Source organism: Xenopus laevis, chromosome 3S, assembly GCF_017654675.1.
Source record: "Xenopus laevis strain J_2021 chromosome 3S, Xenopus_laevis_v10.1, whole genome shotgun sequence".
In the NCBI taxonomy this organism is placed as follows: domain Eukaryota; kingdom Metazoa; phylum Chordata; class Amphibia; order Anura; family Pipidae; genus Xenopus; species Xenopus laevis.
In genome coordinates this window covers 50,613,623-50,633,637 of record NC_054376.1, presented here as the reverse complement: position 1 = coordinate 50,633,637, position 20,015 = coordinate 50,613,623, and the positions used below count along the sequence as shown (strand labels likewise).

At 38.2% G+C, this 20,015-nt stretch overlaps 1 protein-coding gene across 2 annotated transcripts; it reads right to left on the bottom strand.

Annotated features, from left to right (window-relative positions):
• Positions 1-367: 367 nt before the first annotated feature.
• myef2.S (myelin expression factor 2 S homeolog) lies at positions 368-19,508 on the bottom strand. 2 transcript variants are annotated; one of them, XM_018255425.1, is made up of 18 exons: positions 19,255-19,508; positions 13,551-13,753; positions 12,464-12,516; positions 11,720-11,727; positions 11,543-11,636; positions 8,715-8,921; positions 7,994-8,147; positions 7,491-7,540; positions 7,010-7,064; positions 6,287-6,388; positions 5,584-5,625; positions 5,428-5,496; positions 3,982-4,086; positions 3,789-3,887; positions 2,543-2,611; positions 2,206-2,402; positions 2,082-2,133; positions 368-883 (listed from the first exon to the last, which is right to left on the bottom strand). In XM_018255425.1, the coding sequence occupies exons 1-18, from the start codon at positions 19,359-19,361 to the stop codon at positions 720-722; spliced, it is 1,830 nt and encodes a 609-aa protein (XP_018110914.1). In that variant the 5' UTR covers positions 19,362-19,508; the 3' UTR covers positions 368-719. The 2 variants fall into 2 exon arrangements, with proteins under 2 accessions (XP_018110914.1, XP_041444222.1); XM_041588288.1 differs by lacking the exon at positions 2,543-2,611.
• Positions 19,509-20,015: the final 507 nt, after the last annotated feature.

Below are 20,015 nucleotides of genomic sequence, written 5' to 3'. Positions count from 1 at the left end.
ATGGGATGTATCTCAAGAGTACGGCTTTAGCTTAAAGGACCAGTAACGTCAAAAAATGAAATTGTTTTAAAGTAATAAATATAAGATGCCGTGTTACCCTGCACTAGTTAAACTGGTGTGTTTGCTTCAGAAACACTTCCACTTGTTTATATAAATAAGCTGCTGTGTAGCCATGGGGGCAGCTATTTGAACGAGAAAAGGCTCATGTTACACAGCAGATAATCAGTGTTTCTGAAGTAAACAGATGTGTTTTACCAATGCAGGGCAACATTACATGATATTTTCATTACTTTAAAACACAACTTTTTTGGTGTTACTGTTCCTTTAATGAAAAGACCCATAACAAAATAGACAAACCATTTTCAGATTCTGTGCAACCGATCAGACTACAAATTTATTTGATTTTCTCATGGAACTGTCGCCATAGAAGCTTAAAAATACATAAATACAGTACTGAAATACCACCACAATACAGGCTTTAAACTAGCTGTGGAAAAGTGACTTTATTAAAAACAATGTCAATTCATTTAAACTGAATGACTATAGATGTGGTGTTTAAAAAACAAATGTAAGTTAAACATAACTAAAACAGGAAACACCAAACTGTTAAAGTTTGAAGACTAAATACAACCTTTCCAGCTATGAGAATTCACGGTTACTATTTTTATTACCAAAAAAAAAAAAGTAAATAAATGTCGGAATGTTCGGGGGGGGGGGAATTATGCATTGCGGTCTAAACGGACATCAATCTCTCTGCCATTTATTTTGATGCCATTCATTAATCTGCAGGCCTTTTCAGCGGTTTCTGGACAGTCAAACCTTACAGTTCCACAGCCTTTGGACTTTCCATTCTCCATTTTTATTTCAGCAAACATTACTCGACCTAAAGGTAGTTAGAGGGGGAAACAAATAGCATATAGCAAATTACTAATCCATATCATATAAACGGTCTTAACCCCTAACTATGGAGCAGAAGACAACAAGGAAAAAAAAGTGTGCCGCTATATACAGTAAAGCTACTACAAGTTCATGGTGCCTGCCATTCAAGTTTAAATACGGTGTTTGGGAAAATTACTTAGAATACAGTAGTATGGGGGCATTAGCCACCTCTTCTGCCTGCACCTGGAACCTGTGTGTGGGCAGGGGTGCAGGCACACTAGGCTGAATTCGGCAAAAGTAGGCAGATTTCTTTGCCTGAAATCAGCGTTAAGACAGCAACATTCAGGGAAACTTAAAACATGAATCCATCTGTTTTATTCACAGCTAAACTTCTGTAAGAACTTTAATAAATTGTAGGTCGACAAAACTTCAAACAACTCCCGACCGCTCACAAGCCGACCCGTAAAGGCACTTCTATTTATACACCCACGTCCGCCTTGCCCCGTCTCTGATGTCATAGAGGGGCGGGGCACCTATAACTGGAGGCGGAAGTCAGGTAGAGTAAGGTTGCGGTCAGGAGGGGCAAGCTCAGCCTGAACCCTCTTGTGCCCCAGAAATCCTGTGCGAATGTCAGCCCTGACACACAGGTCTGATATTCGCACAGGATGCGAAATAGCTGCTGAAATATCAAACTGCCCGCTGAACAAAAAGCTAAATAAACCAAGTAACTAAAGTTAAAAAGTAAAGATAAATTGCCAATGTCTACCTCATACTAAAAAGTTAACGTAAAGGTGAACCACCCCATTAAAAGGAAAAAACTCTCCTCTCTGTATCAGGCATAAAAAGTTCAGGGGTAATTATTACGTTGCCAAGTTACTATTAAATATGGGCAGTCTAATGTTTGTCATGTCTCTTATGTAATGATTGTACAAAGTGCTCAGAGACAGTGGGCAGCTCATTCTCACCACAGAATATTAATTTACCGATCTGTGCAGAAATGTTGAGCTTTTCCATCTGATTAATAAAATTCAGTGCTACTATTTTTTTTTCTTTTGCTCTTAAAAGGGGCTCCTTTTCTATATATTTAACACAAAACTTTCAATAACATTCAAAACAACCAGGAAAAAAAGGGACTATACAGTACATTAAAATGTAAATGTCTTAATAGATCTAGGCTTGTGTTCAAGAAAAGTAATACTTACCACACCGATTAAACTGCTCTTTCAGTTTTTGCCAGGTTAAGTCAAAGGGCAGCTGAAATATTAAGTAAAAAATTAGATTATGTATATTAAAAAAATAAATAATTATCTGGAATATTATACTTACATTTCTTACAAATATTTGGCATCCCTTAGACATTCCTCTATCTCTGGAACCACTACCCAATTGAGCAGATCCATATCCTCCAAATCCTCTCTCCATATCCATAGTCCTGTCCAGACCACCAAGTCTGTCAAAGCTACTGCTCATTCGGTCCATACCAAGCCCCATTGTCATTGAATTTACTGCACTCATTCCACTGTCTACAAAATGAAAGCGTGTTGGAAAACAAAATAAATAAATACTTGAGCCAGCTCTAATGAACAGGTAAACACAAGGATGTGCTTCTTCCAATGCAGGTATAAAAAATGATAAATAATTCTATTACAATACTGTAACCTACTCATTCCAGTGCCCAGAGGACCCATTGCAGAAGAACTCATTCCACCAAAGCCTCCAACCATGGCACCACCTAGAGAACGACCAATGAAATAAGGTTTTACATTTTTCTTACATCTTAATTTAACATCTCAATTGGATAACTGGCAATAAAATGTGCCAGTTAGCACATTCAGGTTATTTTTTTTTTATTTTGCATTTGATATTTTTCTTTCTCATTCTTAAAATGAAGCCCATCTTTTGTTTACCAAGGATTTTGAAATGTTAAAATATTAAAAAGTTAGCTTAATGTGCTTTTACACGTCATGCATCGTTTCCACACACTAAGGGGCAGATTCACTAAGGGTCGAATTTCGAAGTTAAAAATACTTCGAAATTCGACCCTCGAATTGAAATCCTTCGACTTCGAATATCGAAGTCGAAGGATTTAGCGCTAATCCTGCGATCGATCGAAGGATTTTTCGTTCGATCGAACGATTAAATCCTTAGAATCGAACGATTCGAAGGATTTTAATCCAACGATCGAAGGAAAATCCTTCGGTCAAAAAAAGGTTAGCAAGCCTATGGGGACCTTCCCCATAGGCTAACATTGACTTCGGTAGGTTTTATCTGCCGAAGTAGGGGGTCGAAGTTTTTTTTAAAGGGAAAGTACTTAGACTATCGAATGGTCGAATAGTCGAACGATTTTTACTTCGAATCGTTCGAATTCGAACGAATTTAACCAATTCGATGGTCGAAGTACCCAAAAAATACTTTGAAATTCAAATTTTTTTCATTCGAATCCTTCACTCGAAGTTAGTGAATCTGCCCCCAAGTATTTTTTCTAATAAATACATAATGGATAACTGCGAGGGAAATGATGTATTGAAAAATAATTTGTTTACAAATTTGGTAAACTTTGTATACACATGGATACATGTATTTTCTGCACAAAGAACTGTTAACAGCTTAGTAAGGTAAGTAGAATTACAGGAGCAGCTAACTTTTTTTTTTTTTTTTTTTTTTTTTTTTTTTTTAACTACTGGAAAGATCAAATTACATTTCAGAGAACTACTTAAAAAACAACAAAAAACAAACCATATTTTACCGAAGCTGTAACCAATATATAAGACGACTTTCACAATATAAAGTGGCTCTGGGGAAAAATGGGTAGCCCTTGTTTGCAACTGTTTAATTGATATTAATAGGACCGGGAGAGGACTAATACAGCATAAATTCAAGTCTAAATTTAAAAAGCTATATTCGCTTACTCATTCCTCCGAATGAATCTCCAAACCCACGATTTAAACCAATTTCACTGCGACCGAAATCTCTTTCGATGCCACCTCCCATTCCTCCTCGAAACATATCTTAAAAACAAAATATATACATTAAGACAAAATCTTGGTTAAATAACCGAGAGAAATCAGACACATTCATCTTGAACAAAAACAATGTGCTTACCTCCCATGCCACTTGTCATGCCACCCATGCTAGTTCCCATTCCACCCATGCTTCCACTTATGCCAGAACTCAAACTCCCTCTGAATTCATCCACGCCACCTAGTCCTATGCAAAACAAAGAAAAATGAATACATATGGATTAGGCAAGCAGATCACAGCTATTATTTTACCAACAAAAAAAAGTAATTAACTGCATGTTTTGGTAAGACAGAATTGCAGCTTACTGCTCAGTATCAATAGCAAACAAAGTATATCAAAAGCAGAACAACTGACATTTTTAAAGTGATACTGACACGTTCCTATAAAAATCATAGGAACGTGTCAGTATGAAGAAAATGCTGCACACAAAATATTTCCCCTCAAAGCCCCAAGCAAAGCCACCCCTAGCCCTGCACTCACCCGACCCACCTAAAAGCTCTTTTTAACTGAATTCAAATGCTGACTAAATCTCTTCAACTGTTTCTTACATCTTCCGGGTTGCTTCACGGACGCAGGGCTGGGGGCTGCGCGATCCTTCCATTGGCAGATTGCGTATCACAACAGGATTTCAGCCTATGGAATGATCGCTCCGCCCCCAGCCCTGCATCACTGAAGCAACCCGGAAGATAAGTCAGTGCAGGGAGGGATTCGGCTGAGAAAGGTGCGCAGGGCTGGGGGCGGATTTGAGGGGGGCCTTTGCAGAAAATGTTTTGTGTGCAGCATTTTCTTCATACAGACACATTTCTATGATATTTATAGGAACGTGTCAGAATCGCTTTAAAGGGCATGTAAAGGCAAAAAAATAAAATCCCATTTTTACTTTCTTTAATGAAAAAGAACCCTATCTCCAATATACTTTAATTAAAAAATGGGTACCGTTTTTATAAGAAACCTGACTGTATGCAGTGAAATTCTACCTTCATTTACTGCTGTGGATAGGAAATGTCAGATGGTCCCTAACTGCTCTACAGGGAAACAATCATACTTATGAACAGCAGGGGGAGCCCCCGCCTTACTTCCCAGCCATGCAGAACTCAAGCAGCTTTGTTTATGACGATCCTTAAGCAGCCCAGACCACACTGAGCATGTGCACAGTCTTAGTCTTGCAAAGATGTTTAACAAAGTTACAAGATGGTGACCCCCTGAAGCCAACTTTGAAAGCATAAATTATTTGTTTGATTAGGCTTGTGGGGCAGTAAGTTCATGTTTATATTTAGTATACAAAATACAGCATTTCTAGCCTTATTCTATTTTAGACTTTACATGCCCTTTAAGTCATGCACCAACATATAGAAACGGAGCCTATCCTATAAGAATACAGTGCTATTAAAATTACCGTACAAAATAATAAAACACAATGTATCTACACTATAAAGGATAATACCTATTACTAGGATTTAAGGGCATATTATAACAAATGTTTGTTTTTTTGCAACCCTTCTATGAGGATACGTAAACCATAAATACCTGTCATTCTGTTCATTCCACTAAATCCAGACATGTTATTAATTCCTTCCATGCTGCTATATCCACTTCCTAATGTAAAAACAGAACAAAATGTTACTTTTTGATAACAGTATATGTACATAAGTCAATACGGTGCACACAAAAAATATTGCTTACCTCCCATTCTGTTCATTGATCCAAAACCAGGACCTTCCATACCTTTAAAATAGAGAATAGTACATTTTGCAATATATACAGATAATAGTGTTCGCAGCAGTCACACAAAACTATTTCCACAGAGAATTTAATGGAAAAATTTACTGTAGGTGACATATATTACATGGCACAATATAATATGTAATGTAAAAATCACACAGGATAACCAGTATTATGAATAAGCTCCAGGACAGCAACTGTACATATAATATGGGTTGAAAAATGGGGCAGTCCTACCAGCAAAACCTATTTGCCCAGTACAAAAATGTTCTAAGGCAGTGATCACCAACCAGTGGCTCGCGAACAACATGTTGCTCCCAATGGCCTCAAAGCAGGTGCTTATTTTTCATTTCCTGGCTTGGAGGCTAGTTTTGGTTATATAAAACCAGGTTTATTGTCAAACAGAGCCTCCTGTAGGTTGCCAGTCCACATAGGGACAACCAAAAGCCAATCACAGGTTGGGGGCCAGTGTTCTAAGGGAAGAAATGATTTAAATATGCTATAGTCAAAATTAATTAAATATGAAAAGTATTAATAAAGTGTTTCATTTCAGGGACCCATTTCTAATGAAGTTATTTATATACATATCCACTGAAGTCACAATACAAGCATTTTAATAAATATTCAGTGGCTTAGAACAAGAGAATTAAACATCTACACTTGCCTCCAGGACCCATATTTCCCATTCCACTTCCCATGCTCATTTGGTTTGCGGCGATTGGCTGTCCACCAGGTCCAAGTCCCATTCCGATACCTCCCAGTCCACCTGAAATAAAAGACTAGAATTAAATAACTCTCAAAATGTTAGCAACACTTGCAATAAAATTCAATTTCCCTAATAGAACTATCATGCATAATAGTGTACCAACCAAGTGGATGAAAGAAGAAAACCAGTAAATTAATGTTACCACTAGCTATAAGGTAATTTAAAAAGCAGACTATCATTACAGGCAGTGGGAAGTGTGAAAAAATGAGTATAGTGTGTCCTAAGTCAGGGGTCCCCAACCGCCGGGCCGCGGACATACCTTGAACTGGGCCTCCAAGCCTGCATTTGACATGGCGTACACCTTTGACACAGACACGCCGAATTGGACGCGGCGTGTGTGAAATTTATGCACCACGCGCAGTTTATGCCCGCTCCCCTGGTCCTTGCAAAAAATTTGGGCTTTACACCGGTCCCTGGGCCAAAAAAGGTTGGGGACCACTGTCCTAAATAATTGCAGTCAGTGTCCCTCTGAGCTGTTTGATAGTAGTTTGCATACTACAAAAAGGTCTCATAATCACTAGCTGTTTTAAGTAAATATATTTTTCATTATCTATAAGACCCATTTCACCGATTAAAACCAAACAAAAACAGGCTCCAAGCAGACTGTTGCAATGAACTTACGTGGCAACTGAGGTGTTTTGTCTGCAAAATCATCATGTGGGAGTGATTTGTCATCCTAGATGGGGGAGAGGGGAAGACATGTGAACAGTCATTTATTAAATAACCTAGAAGTTTAAAGAAAATTAATTCTGGGTCATATTGGTTTGCTCTTAATATGGAGCAATGGGTGTCCCAGGTTTACTATGGCCTTTGTCTTAAATATGAAGTATACTCCTAAAACCACCTTTGCTAATGACAAGCTGGGACCTGTTCATGTGTTTTTTCAGTGAAATAAATCAAGTCAAAACCTATCCTCTGTCTCATCTCTCTATAATAGAACCCACTTGGCTACCATTTAAAAAGCTAATGTTCTCACAACAAATAGGTTTTTATGAAAGAAAAGGAAAAAAGTATCAGCACAAGCCCTATTTATTGATCTCATGTTAAAAGGTGGTGTATACACCTTTAAAATTCCCTAAGCACAGGTAATTTTTCCACTTACCATTTTCACATGCATAGGCCTGTCAAACAAAAACTGCCCATTGAACATAGCTGGAATAAAAATTGTAAAGGAAGACTGCCCAAAATGGTTAACATTATGACTAAAAGCAATTTAAAAAAAAATATTGGATATTGTATATTTGATGGTCTGATCTACTCAGATAAGTTTACATTAATATATACAAACATAACAATTATAAGTTGCACTAAACCCACAACCCCCCCTTGGGGACCACTGCACAAAGTGAAGATATTTTATAGCAACATACACATTACATATAAGCAAAAACATGCAGCATGCTGTAACCATATATATGTGGGGTACATGGTCAAATTTTCAGCATATTATTCTGTATTGGAATAAACTATTTCTGGACCAGCACTCTCTTTGTGGTGGTTTTTTTTTTGTATTATTATACACGCATTACAACATCAAATTTCTATTTGTAGGACCTTTTCTCAAAGCTAAAACATACAAGCTGCACTATATATAAATAAGGATACAAATAGCTTGCACAGCTTCAATTGGTTGTTCAAAAGTGACTGTTCCCATTCCACGGCTCTTTCCATCTTTATCTTCCTTTATGTCTGCTCGCTTTACAGTTCCTGCGATGCAGAATACCTCCTTCAGTTTCTTCCAGCCAACTTTGAAATCAAGCTTTAAGTGAAAATTTAAAAAAAAAAAAAAAAAAAATTAGGACTATGAATGTCTAAGTGACTACATATACAGCTAATGGTAATACAGACTAATCTTGGTTATGATTTCCATAAAAATATAAGTTTAATAGGGTTATAATAAGGATATTCAAAAAAAAAAAAAGACGTATAAATTAGCCACTTAACATTTAATAAATTCCATTATTTTGGGAACAGGTCATGAAACCTAGGGCAAACAACTAAGAGTCTTCCTTGAATTATTTAATTTGTCATTATGAAAACTGAGCATTTGTGAACTAAAGTTGTACACTAAAGTACGCACTCCGGGCAACTTTTAGCACTCGCTCTGCTCCTTTCCTACCTGCAACTCACTTGTTTCAATTAAAATTTGTTGAAACCCTAATTATCATCCTACAAATCAAATGGAAAATAAAAAAAGGTACTGAAATAGTGGGCTTTCAATAAAACTTAAAATCTAATGACCTTGGTGGAAACTTTTTGAATGCTAAAAAAAAAAAAAAACTACCGAAATTGTGAAAGATTACTAAAGTGATTTAAAGCAGCTTACATTTGCGACAAATATGGTTGTTCCCAGTCGCCCAGCTCTTAAAGAGCCAATTATCTCTGGTGGGATGTTGGGATTATTAATAATGGAGGGTGGGATATTCATCATTCCAGGACCCATATCTGAACCATGACCCCCTGGGAATGGTGGTCCTCCTCCACCACCACCACCACGCTGCAGAGATCTTCTAGCATGCTCTCCATCAGGATCCTACAAAAAAAAAAAAAATCAAAGATGTGAAAATATTCACAAGATGCTCACAGGAAAGAACTAGATTAATACTTTCATTCCTACAAAACAAGTCTGAAAGCAGCATAACGAAAACAGATGACTTCCATGTTAGTCAGAGGACCTGAACAACCAGACGATTTGTCAACCCTCACGCATCCTGACCCCTCAATTACAAACCGGAAGGACTGGAGATATGACATCACCTGGGGAGAGGGGTAGGCACACATGTCACACCAATAAGGAGGTGCCCTGCTGTAAGTTTTGCTCAGAAACCACCTAAACCAGGGGTAGGCAACCCGTGGCTCAGGAGCCTCATACGGCTCTTTATCCTGCTTGCTGCGGCTCAGTCACGTTTATACAGCCCTTGCACCTGCTGGCGGTTCTCGAGTGTGCGACTGCAGTAAGCGAATGATCAGCATACCACGGTTGCACACCCAGGAAGCCAGCAGTAGGTGCAAGGGCTGTATAGACATCCCAGGAGTGACAGGCAAGACCAAGCTGCAGCAAGATGATTCATCATGGTCCTTACCTAGGTCACACCTCAAGACAAGAGAGGGAAGATCAGCATGGAGCTTCAGAAACCGAAGTCACATAAAACAGATGAGAACACTAGCATTTAATAGGGCTCTTAAGTGTTTAACTTATTTCAAAGTAGGCCTACACATACACACTGCACTTCTGTTTGTTGTATTCTGTTGTTGTAACGGTTAAAATTAAAAAAAGGTTAAAACTTTTAAACGTTTATAAGCTGTGTTATGTTTTGCGGCTCCAGACTATTTTTCTTTAATGGAATAGGGGGCAAAATGGCTCTTTTGATAGTAAAGGTTGCTGACCCCTGACTTAAACCCTTCACTAGCATGTCCTCTCTAAGCCTTTATCATAAAACCAACTACTATTTTGGTAGTAAATGCAGAAGTGTGGAGTGAGTATGCCTTTGCTAGAGATCTACACAGGTCTAAGCAGGTGGACCTTCATATGACCCACATTATGCATTTTTTTCCACAAATGATCACCCGATACTGCCCATACCATTTTCTTCAACTGCATCTGCAAGTCGCACTGCTCACAGGGCATATGTCAGCCAGAAAGAGCTTTAATGTGCATTGTGAGCTGCAATACACCCTTAGTATGGATACACATGAAGATGCATAGATGCAAGTAAAAAGGAAAGCCTAAAAATCCTAGCTTTTTCTCTCCATAGTCCACCCTAGCCCCAAACCCTCCATACTTTACTAAAGGAGCATAAAGAAAATCTTCTGTGAAGGCCCCCATATTGGTTCCACGGACATCAAACTTCCCTACGTGTCTGTTCTGTGTGCATAGTCCTGCCTGCTGAACTTGACTTGAATTAATTAATTGCATGTGCATGCATGGGATTTGAAAAAAAGATGTCGTTCACATGCACAGAGGCTAACTTAAAGAGTGATGCCCTAGCTCAATGTGACATGAGCATAGGCTTTGAAGACAGTCACTACCAAGCTGCAACCATATTTCTAGATGCTTGGTAAGTGGCCAAGCAATATTTTTAGAAGCCCAATATTCTCGCTGAATGTTTTCCTTATCCTTTAAAGAGGTTGTTCACCTTTGAGTTCACTTTTAGAATGATGCAGAGAGTGATATTCTGACACAATTTACAATTGGTTCTCAGGTTTTATTAATTGTGATTTAAGAGTTTTATTCAGCAGTTCTCCCTTTTGTAATGTAAGAAAACTGGTCCAAATTACCCTAGCACCATGCATTAAAGTGAACCACCCCTTTAAAGTAAACTAAAGGAGGAAGGGACAGGATCAGGGGTTAATGGTGTGTATTAGGGTTCACCATGTCTGCCATAAGCCTACTGGAAGCCAAGATGATGTTAGGACAGTATAGGCAATGTTCGATGTTTGAGGAGTACTTACTCTTCCCAAACAAAAAACAAAACAGCCCTGTCTCCCAGCAGCGCACATTCCGCCAAAGCGCCCCCCCCCAGCGATCAACCGGACTTCTTTGCAAAGTTGATGGTGACAGAGAATTGCCAAACGGATTACTTTGTGCATTGTCTCACTACCATGTGCAGAGGGTGCTGTGTGATATTGCCATCACTGTTAATCATTAATATAACCAACAGAGGGCGCTGTGTGATATTGCAGTCACTTATTCTTTCATATAACCAACAGAGGGCGCGGTGTGATATTGCAGTCACTGTTATTCTTTCATATAACCAACAGATGGCGCTGTGATATTGCAGACACTTTTTCTTTCATATAACCAACAGAGGGCGCACGGTTATTCTTTCATACAACCAATAGAGGGCGCTGTGTGATATTGCAGTCTCTCCCCAAGCGAACTGTTGGTATAGAAATGATTAAAAGTGACTGCAATCTCAGCTACTGCCCACTGACTCGAGTATAAGCAGAGGTAGACTTTTGCCCATTTTGGATGCTGAAAAACTCGGCTTATACGGTATCCATTTTTTTTTTTGAGATTTAAGGTATGGAGATCCAAGTTACAGAAAAGATTCACGATCCAGACAACCCCAGGTCCCAAACATTTTAGGTAATAGATCTTATACCGGTACTAATATGTACAAGAATTTTCACAAGGAAAATAAAACAACTTACTGCTTTGATGTTAAGTGGTCTACCATTTAAATCATGCTTGTTCATCACTTCTACAGCTTTTGTTACATACTCCATATCTCTAAATTCTACAACTCTGGAGGGAATAACAAAAAAAAAAAAAATTAGCACCAAAAGCGACCCATAAGGAATAAAAATAAAAATAAAATGTATACCTACCCACTTCCCTATATCCATAAATTCACATGGAAAGAGAAAAAACAAAAACAGATAATTAAAAGTTTACAATGGATTACGTCATATACATAGATGTATAAAACATTAATAAAGATTGCAAGTTTGTGTGTAAAATATGTATAACTGCCATTTATATATTACTAATAAAATACATAATATTTTGTGAAATCTTTATTCAACGACTTTGTCTAAATATTTTAACTAAGACCTTTAAAAAGCATACGACAAATGCAAATGTAAATCATTCTACCAAATGGCCAATGACTGTGCCTTTTCTCATCCGCATTAAGTAAATAATCCATCTTATTTTTTTCCCCTTATATAAAATTGGCTCACTGATTCAAAACATTCACCACATTGGCTGTTAAGCAGCCCAGCAAACCACAAAAAGTCATTGATATGCAAAGTAGTTACAATCCTAGTACTACGGAGTAAATTACCATTGAACTATTATAAAGAACAAGAGTGAGACCGGAATTCAGACCCTGACTCAATTTGTCTTTATTAAGCTTTTAGAAGCAAACCCTGAAAACAATGGTAATCCAATTGAATACTTTCAACCAATTTTATAAGGATGAAAGAGTAGCAAATTTAGAGCCTGAAATATGCGTACAGCAATACAGTAGGGTAAGAAAATGAAACTTACTTTCCAAAAACATATACAGATGTCACAGAATCTGCTGAGGATCATAACTCCTCAAACATATTGATGCCCACGGCACTTACCCTTGATTTTCCTTCAGCATCCTTAAAGAGCTCCACGTATGTAACCTCACCAACTACATAAGACATACAAAGGAAAAAATACCAAAAGACAATACGTTTAACACCAGTAGCGTTCTTTACTGTGCCCTGTGCACACCTCTTCAAAAAAGAAAAACAAAAAAACCTATTATTCACCAACAATCAACTCAGACCATCATATCTCCCGTCAATAGCTATATTATTTAGCTAGTTTTCTTAAAGGTGAAAGCCACATTATCAAAAGCAATACAAGCTACCAATTATCACCTATTTATACTGCAGATTATGTTTTGGCAAGTATGATTATAGTTGGTGAACAAAGTCAGATACAAAATAGTCCTTTACCAGATTATCACTTCAACAGTCTCACTTTAATATTGGTCATCTAACGTGCGACAGCTGTTTTAAGGTGACTTTCTACCTGAGTTGTCTTCAAATTGTAAAATTGCCTAAAAATCCAAATTTACAAGTCATGTGTTTCACAGCAAAGCTACAAGCAAGAGGAATACAGTCAAAATATAAACCAATCAAATAGTCTTGTCACCTTACAACAGATACACTAAAGACAATTTTAGGACATAGAAATCTGGTGGAATATAACAAGTTTCACCCAATAATTTTAGAAAGAGGATGTTGAATTTATATGGAGTAATTAAACCAAATTTCACAATTGCAACAGCAGACAGAAGGAAAACTGCAAAACAGACAATCTCTGGCAGTATAGCCAATGCAGGCAATACGCCCTGCTGTATAGTCATTACACGGCAACATAAATATAATATCATCCATAACCTATCCATTCATTAACTAGGATGATTTCTTTAAAATTGCCTTTGGAAATGATCTGCAATATATTACCAGGAAACAGTAAATATAACCTGCAAAGCCCATTTAAGTTTTGGTGGGAAAAAATAACAGATAAAAGCCATTTATCAAACAAATAAAAGGTGTGGTTATGCAGGTATATTAAGGCAATAACTGTATGAAGGAATAACAATTTAAAAAATAAATAAAATAAAAAGTAAAGAAGACTGCCTTGCCCAGAGAACTATTAATCACTAGGACTTACCTTTGTCCCTCATAAGGTCTTTAATAGCTTGCCACTTCATATCATAGGGAATATTACTGATAAAAACTCTGTTGCGACTCTGACCCTTCTTTTCTCCTGAACCTTTATCTTTTCCATATGGATTGAACCTAGTTTGCTTCCTATTTACAGCAGATTTCTCCTTTAAGGATGTTTTTTCTTCTTTAACCTGGCCTTCACTCTCACTTAAATGAAAAAAAAAAAAAAAATACATGTAAGTTACACATTTGCTCAAGTACTCACTGTATGGCAATTTTACTATAATCCGGCCATGCAGAAAATGTATGAAAATCATCTTACAACATAAACAATGGCATGGAAATGTGCTAATAGTGCTTTAAGAATGTGCATTTTGTAAGTTTTAATTCTTTTTTTGTCAGGAACTATTTCCCCACATTCTGCAGCTCAAAACGTATACACACCTACTAAATTCCGCCAACCTTTGCAACCAAGAGGATTTAGTGACGAATTGGTTGATTTATAAGTGAAGGGCTTAATATAAATCCAGATATGGGATCTATTATCCAGAATGCTTGGGTCACCATACCTTCAGTCTGATAATGATTTAAACATTAAATAAACTCTATTGCCACCAATACGGACTAGGGAGGTTCTACAATTCTTAGTTAGGATCAAGTACAGGGCATTTTTCTGATATATATATCCCATACCTGTATCATAAAGATCACAATTCATCCCATACCTGTATCATAAAGATCACAATTCCAATAAAAATGTCGTTTTATTGATACAGGCAAATCATTAAAGCAAAATCAAAGCTGTTCCTGAGAGAATTGCTAACAATGTCAGTAGATGCCAACTGTTTCAGTTCCATGTATCATATTTGGTGGACATGTCTTACTATCGTTCAATTCTGGAGCAGAGTGTACAATGTTATTTTTTTCTGTATTTCATATCAATGCCAAACGTGACACATAGTGATGGGCGAATTTGCGCCGTTTCGCTTCGCCGAAAAATTGGCGAAACAGCGCCCGTTTTTTCGACGCCGGCGCCCATTTTTCCGGAAAATTTTTTTTTGACGTTGGCGAATTTTTGCCGCGAATTTTCGCGGGAGTTTTGCGAATTTATTCGCTGGCGGCGAATCGCGCAAATTCGATGCGTATTCGCGCCTGGCGAATAAATTCGCCCATCACTAGTGACCCACCTTCTGCTTCATTGCATAGAAAATGCAATGGCTTTACAAAACTTAAAAGGAAAAATATACCCCCGAACAAAGTAGGTCTCTATAAATATATATTGAATAAAACAGCTCATATGTAAAACCCTGCTTCATGTGAATAAACCATTTTCATAGTGGACTATTTTTAGTAGTATTGGGTAATCATAAATAGAAAATTGCCATTTTAAAAAATAAGGGCCGCTACTTGGGATCTTAGGATTCACGGTGCACACAAACAAACCATACCATACATGTTAGGTTACACGAGCCAATTAACAGACAGAGTTTTGTCTTTTGCTTCCACACTAAGAGCTGTAGTATTTCTGGTCAGGTGATCTCTAAGGCAGCACACAAACCATCCCGAAATGGTGGTTCAAAGTAAGAGATGTAAAAGGGAAAGATTTACTTAAAAATATATTCCAGTTTGGTAAGATTCTTTAATATGCCACTTAATTTGATAAAAACTATCTGTTGCTTAAAGGGGTTGTTCACCTTTGAGCTTACTTTTAGTATGATGTGTAAAAAAAAAAAAGTGATATTCTGAGAATTTGCAATTGGTTTTCATTTTTTATTATTTGAGGTTTTTGAGTTATTTAACTTTTTATTCAACAACTCTCCGGTTTGCATTTTCGACAGTATGGTTGCTGGGGTCCAACTAACCCTAGCAACCATGCATTGATTTGAAAAAGAGACTGGAATACGAATAGGAGAGGCCTAAATCGAAAGATAAATGATAAAAAGTAACAATAACAATACATTTGTAGCCTTACAGAGCATTTGTTTTTAGATGGGGGTCAGTGTAAGGCAGCAAATAATACAAAAAGAAGGTGAACCACCCCTTTAACTATTTATTTTGGGGGGTATAGTTTTCCTTTAAGCATGAATTGCTTACAGTTATCTTTTCAGCAACTGAACAAAATTGCTACAGCAAGCAAATCTGAACCCATCTCTCTTCCTGCATTTAAAGGGATACTGTCATGGGAAAATTTTTTTTTTCAAAATGAATCAGTTAATAGTGCTAATCCAGCAGAATTCTGTACTGAAATCCATTTCTCAAAAGAGCAAACAGATTTTTTTATATTCAATTTTGAAATCTGACATGGGGCTAGACATATTGTCAATTTCCCAGCTGCCCCAAGTCATGTGACTTGTGCTCTGATAAACTTCAATCACTCTTTACTGCTGTACTGCAAGTTGGAGTGATATCACCCCCCTCCCTTTCCCACCCAGCAGCCAAACAAAAGAACAATAGGAAGGTAACCAGATAACCGCTCCCTAAAGGTGGCCATACACGGGCCGATAAAAGCTGCCGACAGACCGAGTCGGCAGCTTATTGGCCCGTGTATGGGGGCCCCCGACGGGCTTCCCCGATCGAGATCTGGCCGAAAGTCGGCCAGATCTCGATCGGATGGGATTAAAAATCCCGTCGGATCGCGGCCGCATCTGTTCGTTGATACGGTCCCGCGATCCGACCGCCCGTTTGGCGAACGCTAGGATCCGATCGTTGGGCCCTATGGCCCACGATCGGATCAGCCCGATATTGCCCACCTCAAGGTGGGCATATCGGAGGGAGATCCGCTCGTTTGGCGACATCGCCAAACGAGCGGATCTATCCGTGTATGGCCACCTTAACACAAGATAACAGCTGCCTGGTAGATCTAAGAACAACACTCAATAGTAAAAACCCATGTCCCACTAAGACACATTCAGTTACATTGAGAAGGAAAAACAGCAGCCTGCCAGAAAGCATTTCTCTCCTGAAGTGCAGGCACACGTCACATGACCTGGGGCAGCTGGGAAATTGACAAAATGTCTAGCCCCATGTCAGATTTCATAATTGAATATAAAAAAATCTGTTTACTCTTTTGAGAAATGGATTTCAGTGCAGAAGTCTGCTGGAGTAGCACTATTAACTGATGTGTTTTGAAAAAAACATATTTTCTGATGACAGAATCCCTTTAAGTAAAAGATTGACTGGGTCATGATAAATGAAAAGCTCACTAGTTTTGTTTTTATCAAATACTCGTGCTAAACGTTTAAAACTCTGGCAGCCATGGCTTGACTACAGATGACCAGATCTCTCATTGCATATATTGTTTTTAAAACTTTATAGAGAGTTGTCCCTTTCTTTGTGGGAAGCTTTCAGTTTCCTCTCCCAAAGACTACTCAATCAGCGCTTTTAGTCTTGACCATAAATGGTGATTATTCAAGTTCTGAAGATGATTTATTAGAATTACAATGTGCTAGAATGCTTAAGAGTTAACACAGTAGTGTTGCATTTGAGATTTTACATATTTTGTAGGGATGCTGAATCCAGTATTCGGTTCGGGATTCGGCCTTTTTCAGCAGGATCCCGCCGAACCGAATTCGAATTTGCATATGCAAATTAGGAGCGGGGAGGGAAATTGCGTGACTTTTTGTCAGAGAACAAGGAAGTAAAAAATGTTTTCCCCTTCCCGCCCCTAATTTGCATATGCAAATTAGGGTTCGGATTAGGCCGAATCTTTCACGAAGGATTCGGGGGTTCGGCCGAATCGAAAAAAGTGGATTCGGTGTATCCCTAATATTTTGTTTGGTTTGTTACAATGGTCACAATACTTTGCCGCGTTTGTAACCTTGAATATGTTCATAAAAACAAAAACAAAAAAAGGTAGATGATGTGCCTACTACTAATAAACAATGCTTCATGAACAAAATGTATATTCATGAAAATGTATATATCTTTTTGTGGCTCTATTCCTGAAAATGCACTTAATACTTGTAACAAAAAAAAAAAAAAAACTCAAGCGTTATTAGGTTGTGAAAATTATAACAATTTACAATACTCATTCTGCCAAAGTTGCTGAAATATAAAATATTTTATGAACTTTAAAAAAAAAAAAAAAAAAAAAAAAAGTTGTTTCAGAACACTTTCTAAGCCTTTGGTCTCAGTGGGGCTCATTTATCAACACTGGGCAAATTTGCCCAAGGGCAGTTACCTATAGCAACCAATCAGTGATTAGATTCTTAGAACCAGCTGCAAGTAGAACAATGAATGCAGCAATTTGATTGGTCACCATGGGTTACTGCCTATGGTCAAATTTGCCCAGTGTTGATAAATGACCCCCAATGTGTCTCAACTGGACAATTAGGTTTAAAAGTGCACTTATATCTCACAATGACTCCAAAATAAAAAGGTTAAACAAATGATACACCCCACATTTGCCAGCCAGATAATGGTCTCTCAGAGATGTTAAACCACACATTTGTAATGGTTTATATTATGCCTTTTTTTCTAAATAGCTAAGAAACTAAAAAGCTATTTGGTTGTCCCGGTAAAAAAAAAAAAAAATAGACAATGGTCAACAACAGAGGTCTGAGGGGAAATGAAGATTTTTTGGCAGGTTGGGGTGGTGCCATAACACTATCACTCAGCCAGGACAATCACCTTACAGGAATAGTAACAAGAAAAAAATTAAAAGCGTTTTATAGGAATGGCAAAATAATGTAATGTTGCCCTGGACTGGTATTGTGGGTTTGCTTCATAAACACATCTATAGTTTATATAAACAAGTTGCTGTGTAGACATGGGGGCAGCCATTCAAGCACAGGATACGTAGTAGATAACAGATCTGTTATACAATCGGATTCTTCAGAAGTTCTGGTATCTACAGAATATCCTGTGCCTTTTCTCCTTTTTTCTGAAGCAAATACACCAGTTGTACCAGTCCAGCACAACAGTACATTTCATTTCTGGAAAACACTCATGTTTTGGGGTTAACTGTTCCTTTTAATTGTGTTTTAGGCAAAAGTTGCTTTGAAACAGCAACCCATATGTGGAATATAGAACTGCTTAAAGCAATCAAGGTAATCAATGTAGGGCAATGTTAAATAAGCAACAAAGGGCCCCTCCCCCGCCGGAAATCACAGGCACCATGTGGCGCATTGATATCGTTAACGGAATGGCAGGATTGCGGAAGAGTAAATACAGAGGAAGTTGTTAGGCTCTAGTGGTCCCATTGAGGCACCGGCTTTACATACAGCCGCTTATAATGTCCGATTCCTACAGTTTATATCGGGCCCTAAACGATTTCACTGTGTGGACCGGTTACTGCTATTAAATATTAGACACCCCACTTCCAGGGGATCTTAAAACATAGGATGGAGCCGCAGAGCGCTTGCCTACGGCGCTCCCATTGTTAACTACACACGCTCCAAAACAATGGAGAGGCCTTGGCTTCTCCGTTACTGTCCAGAGCACGAATAAAAGGGGCTGTAGTAAAACGGCGGACTCGTGGCGGAAGGAACATTTAATAAATGCCGCATTAACAATATAGTCCGTCCTCAAGGATTTCCCAACCTGCGCGCCACCCCCACTACTATTAAAGCATCTCCACTCTTAAGAGGCGTATTTACTAGGACGTTTATCGAGCTGGAAGAGCTCGTACATGAGCGCTAGACAAAATTTATTACCGAACAACCATTTCCTGCCCGCGCCGGACCATGGTTTGCAAATGCAATACGTACTTTTTGACGCCGGTCGTTTCCTCCGCGAAACTGGCGTCCTCGCACAGGCTGTTATCGTCGCTGTGGTTTATGGCGTCCTGGGAATCTTGCTGATCGATCTCCGCCATTCTCTCTACAACTGGTTCTCACCACACAGCAGCACCACTACACACGAGATTCAGAAAGGCCGCAGCGTCTAAACTTGCCCCTCAGTTGCGTCACCTCTCGCGAGAACACGGGCTCTTTTTTTTTGCCTCCCCCTCTTTTGAATGCAAGCACTTTATTAACATTTGAACAGGCAGATAGTCTGGTTGTGTGATATAGGAGAGTTCTTTTTATGTGGAGATTGCTGCAGTTTAATATTACTCTTTTTATTTTTCCTTTCAATTTTGGCAAATGGAAAAACAAATGCTGAATGCCAATAAAAAATAAAAATAAAACAACCAGCTGCATTTATATTAGGCTCTAATTAATTCACTGTGGATGAAAAGTGTCATTTATATCAGCCTCAAACCCCTTCCACCAAAATGGCGTCCTGTGTATTGTTAGTTAGAGCTAGGGTTGCCACCTGGCCGGTAAAAATGATGGCTGGTCCCAATGTTATTAATAGGGAAAAAAGATAAATATCTAGGAAGGCCCGGTATTTTTTTCCAGAAAAGTTGTAGCTTAACTTGCTTTTACTTTATTACTCCAAACAGATTTCAAGTTTGCAACATGGCTGTTAAAAAATTATATTTGTTGCTATTGTTATAGGAAAAAAAATAGTAAGGACAGTATCTACA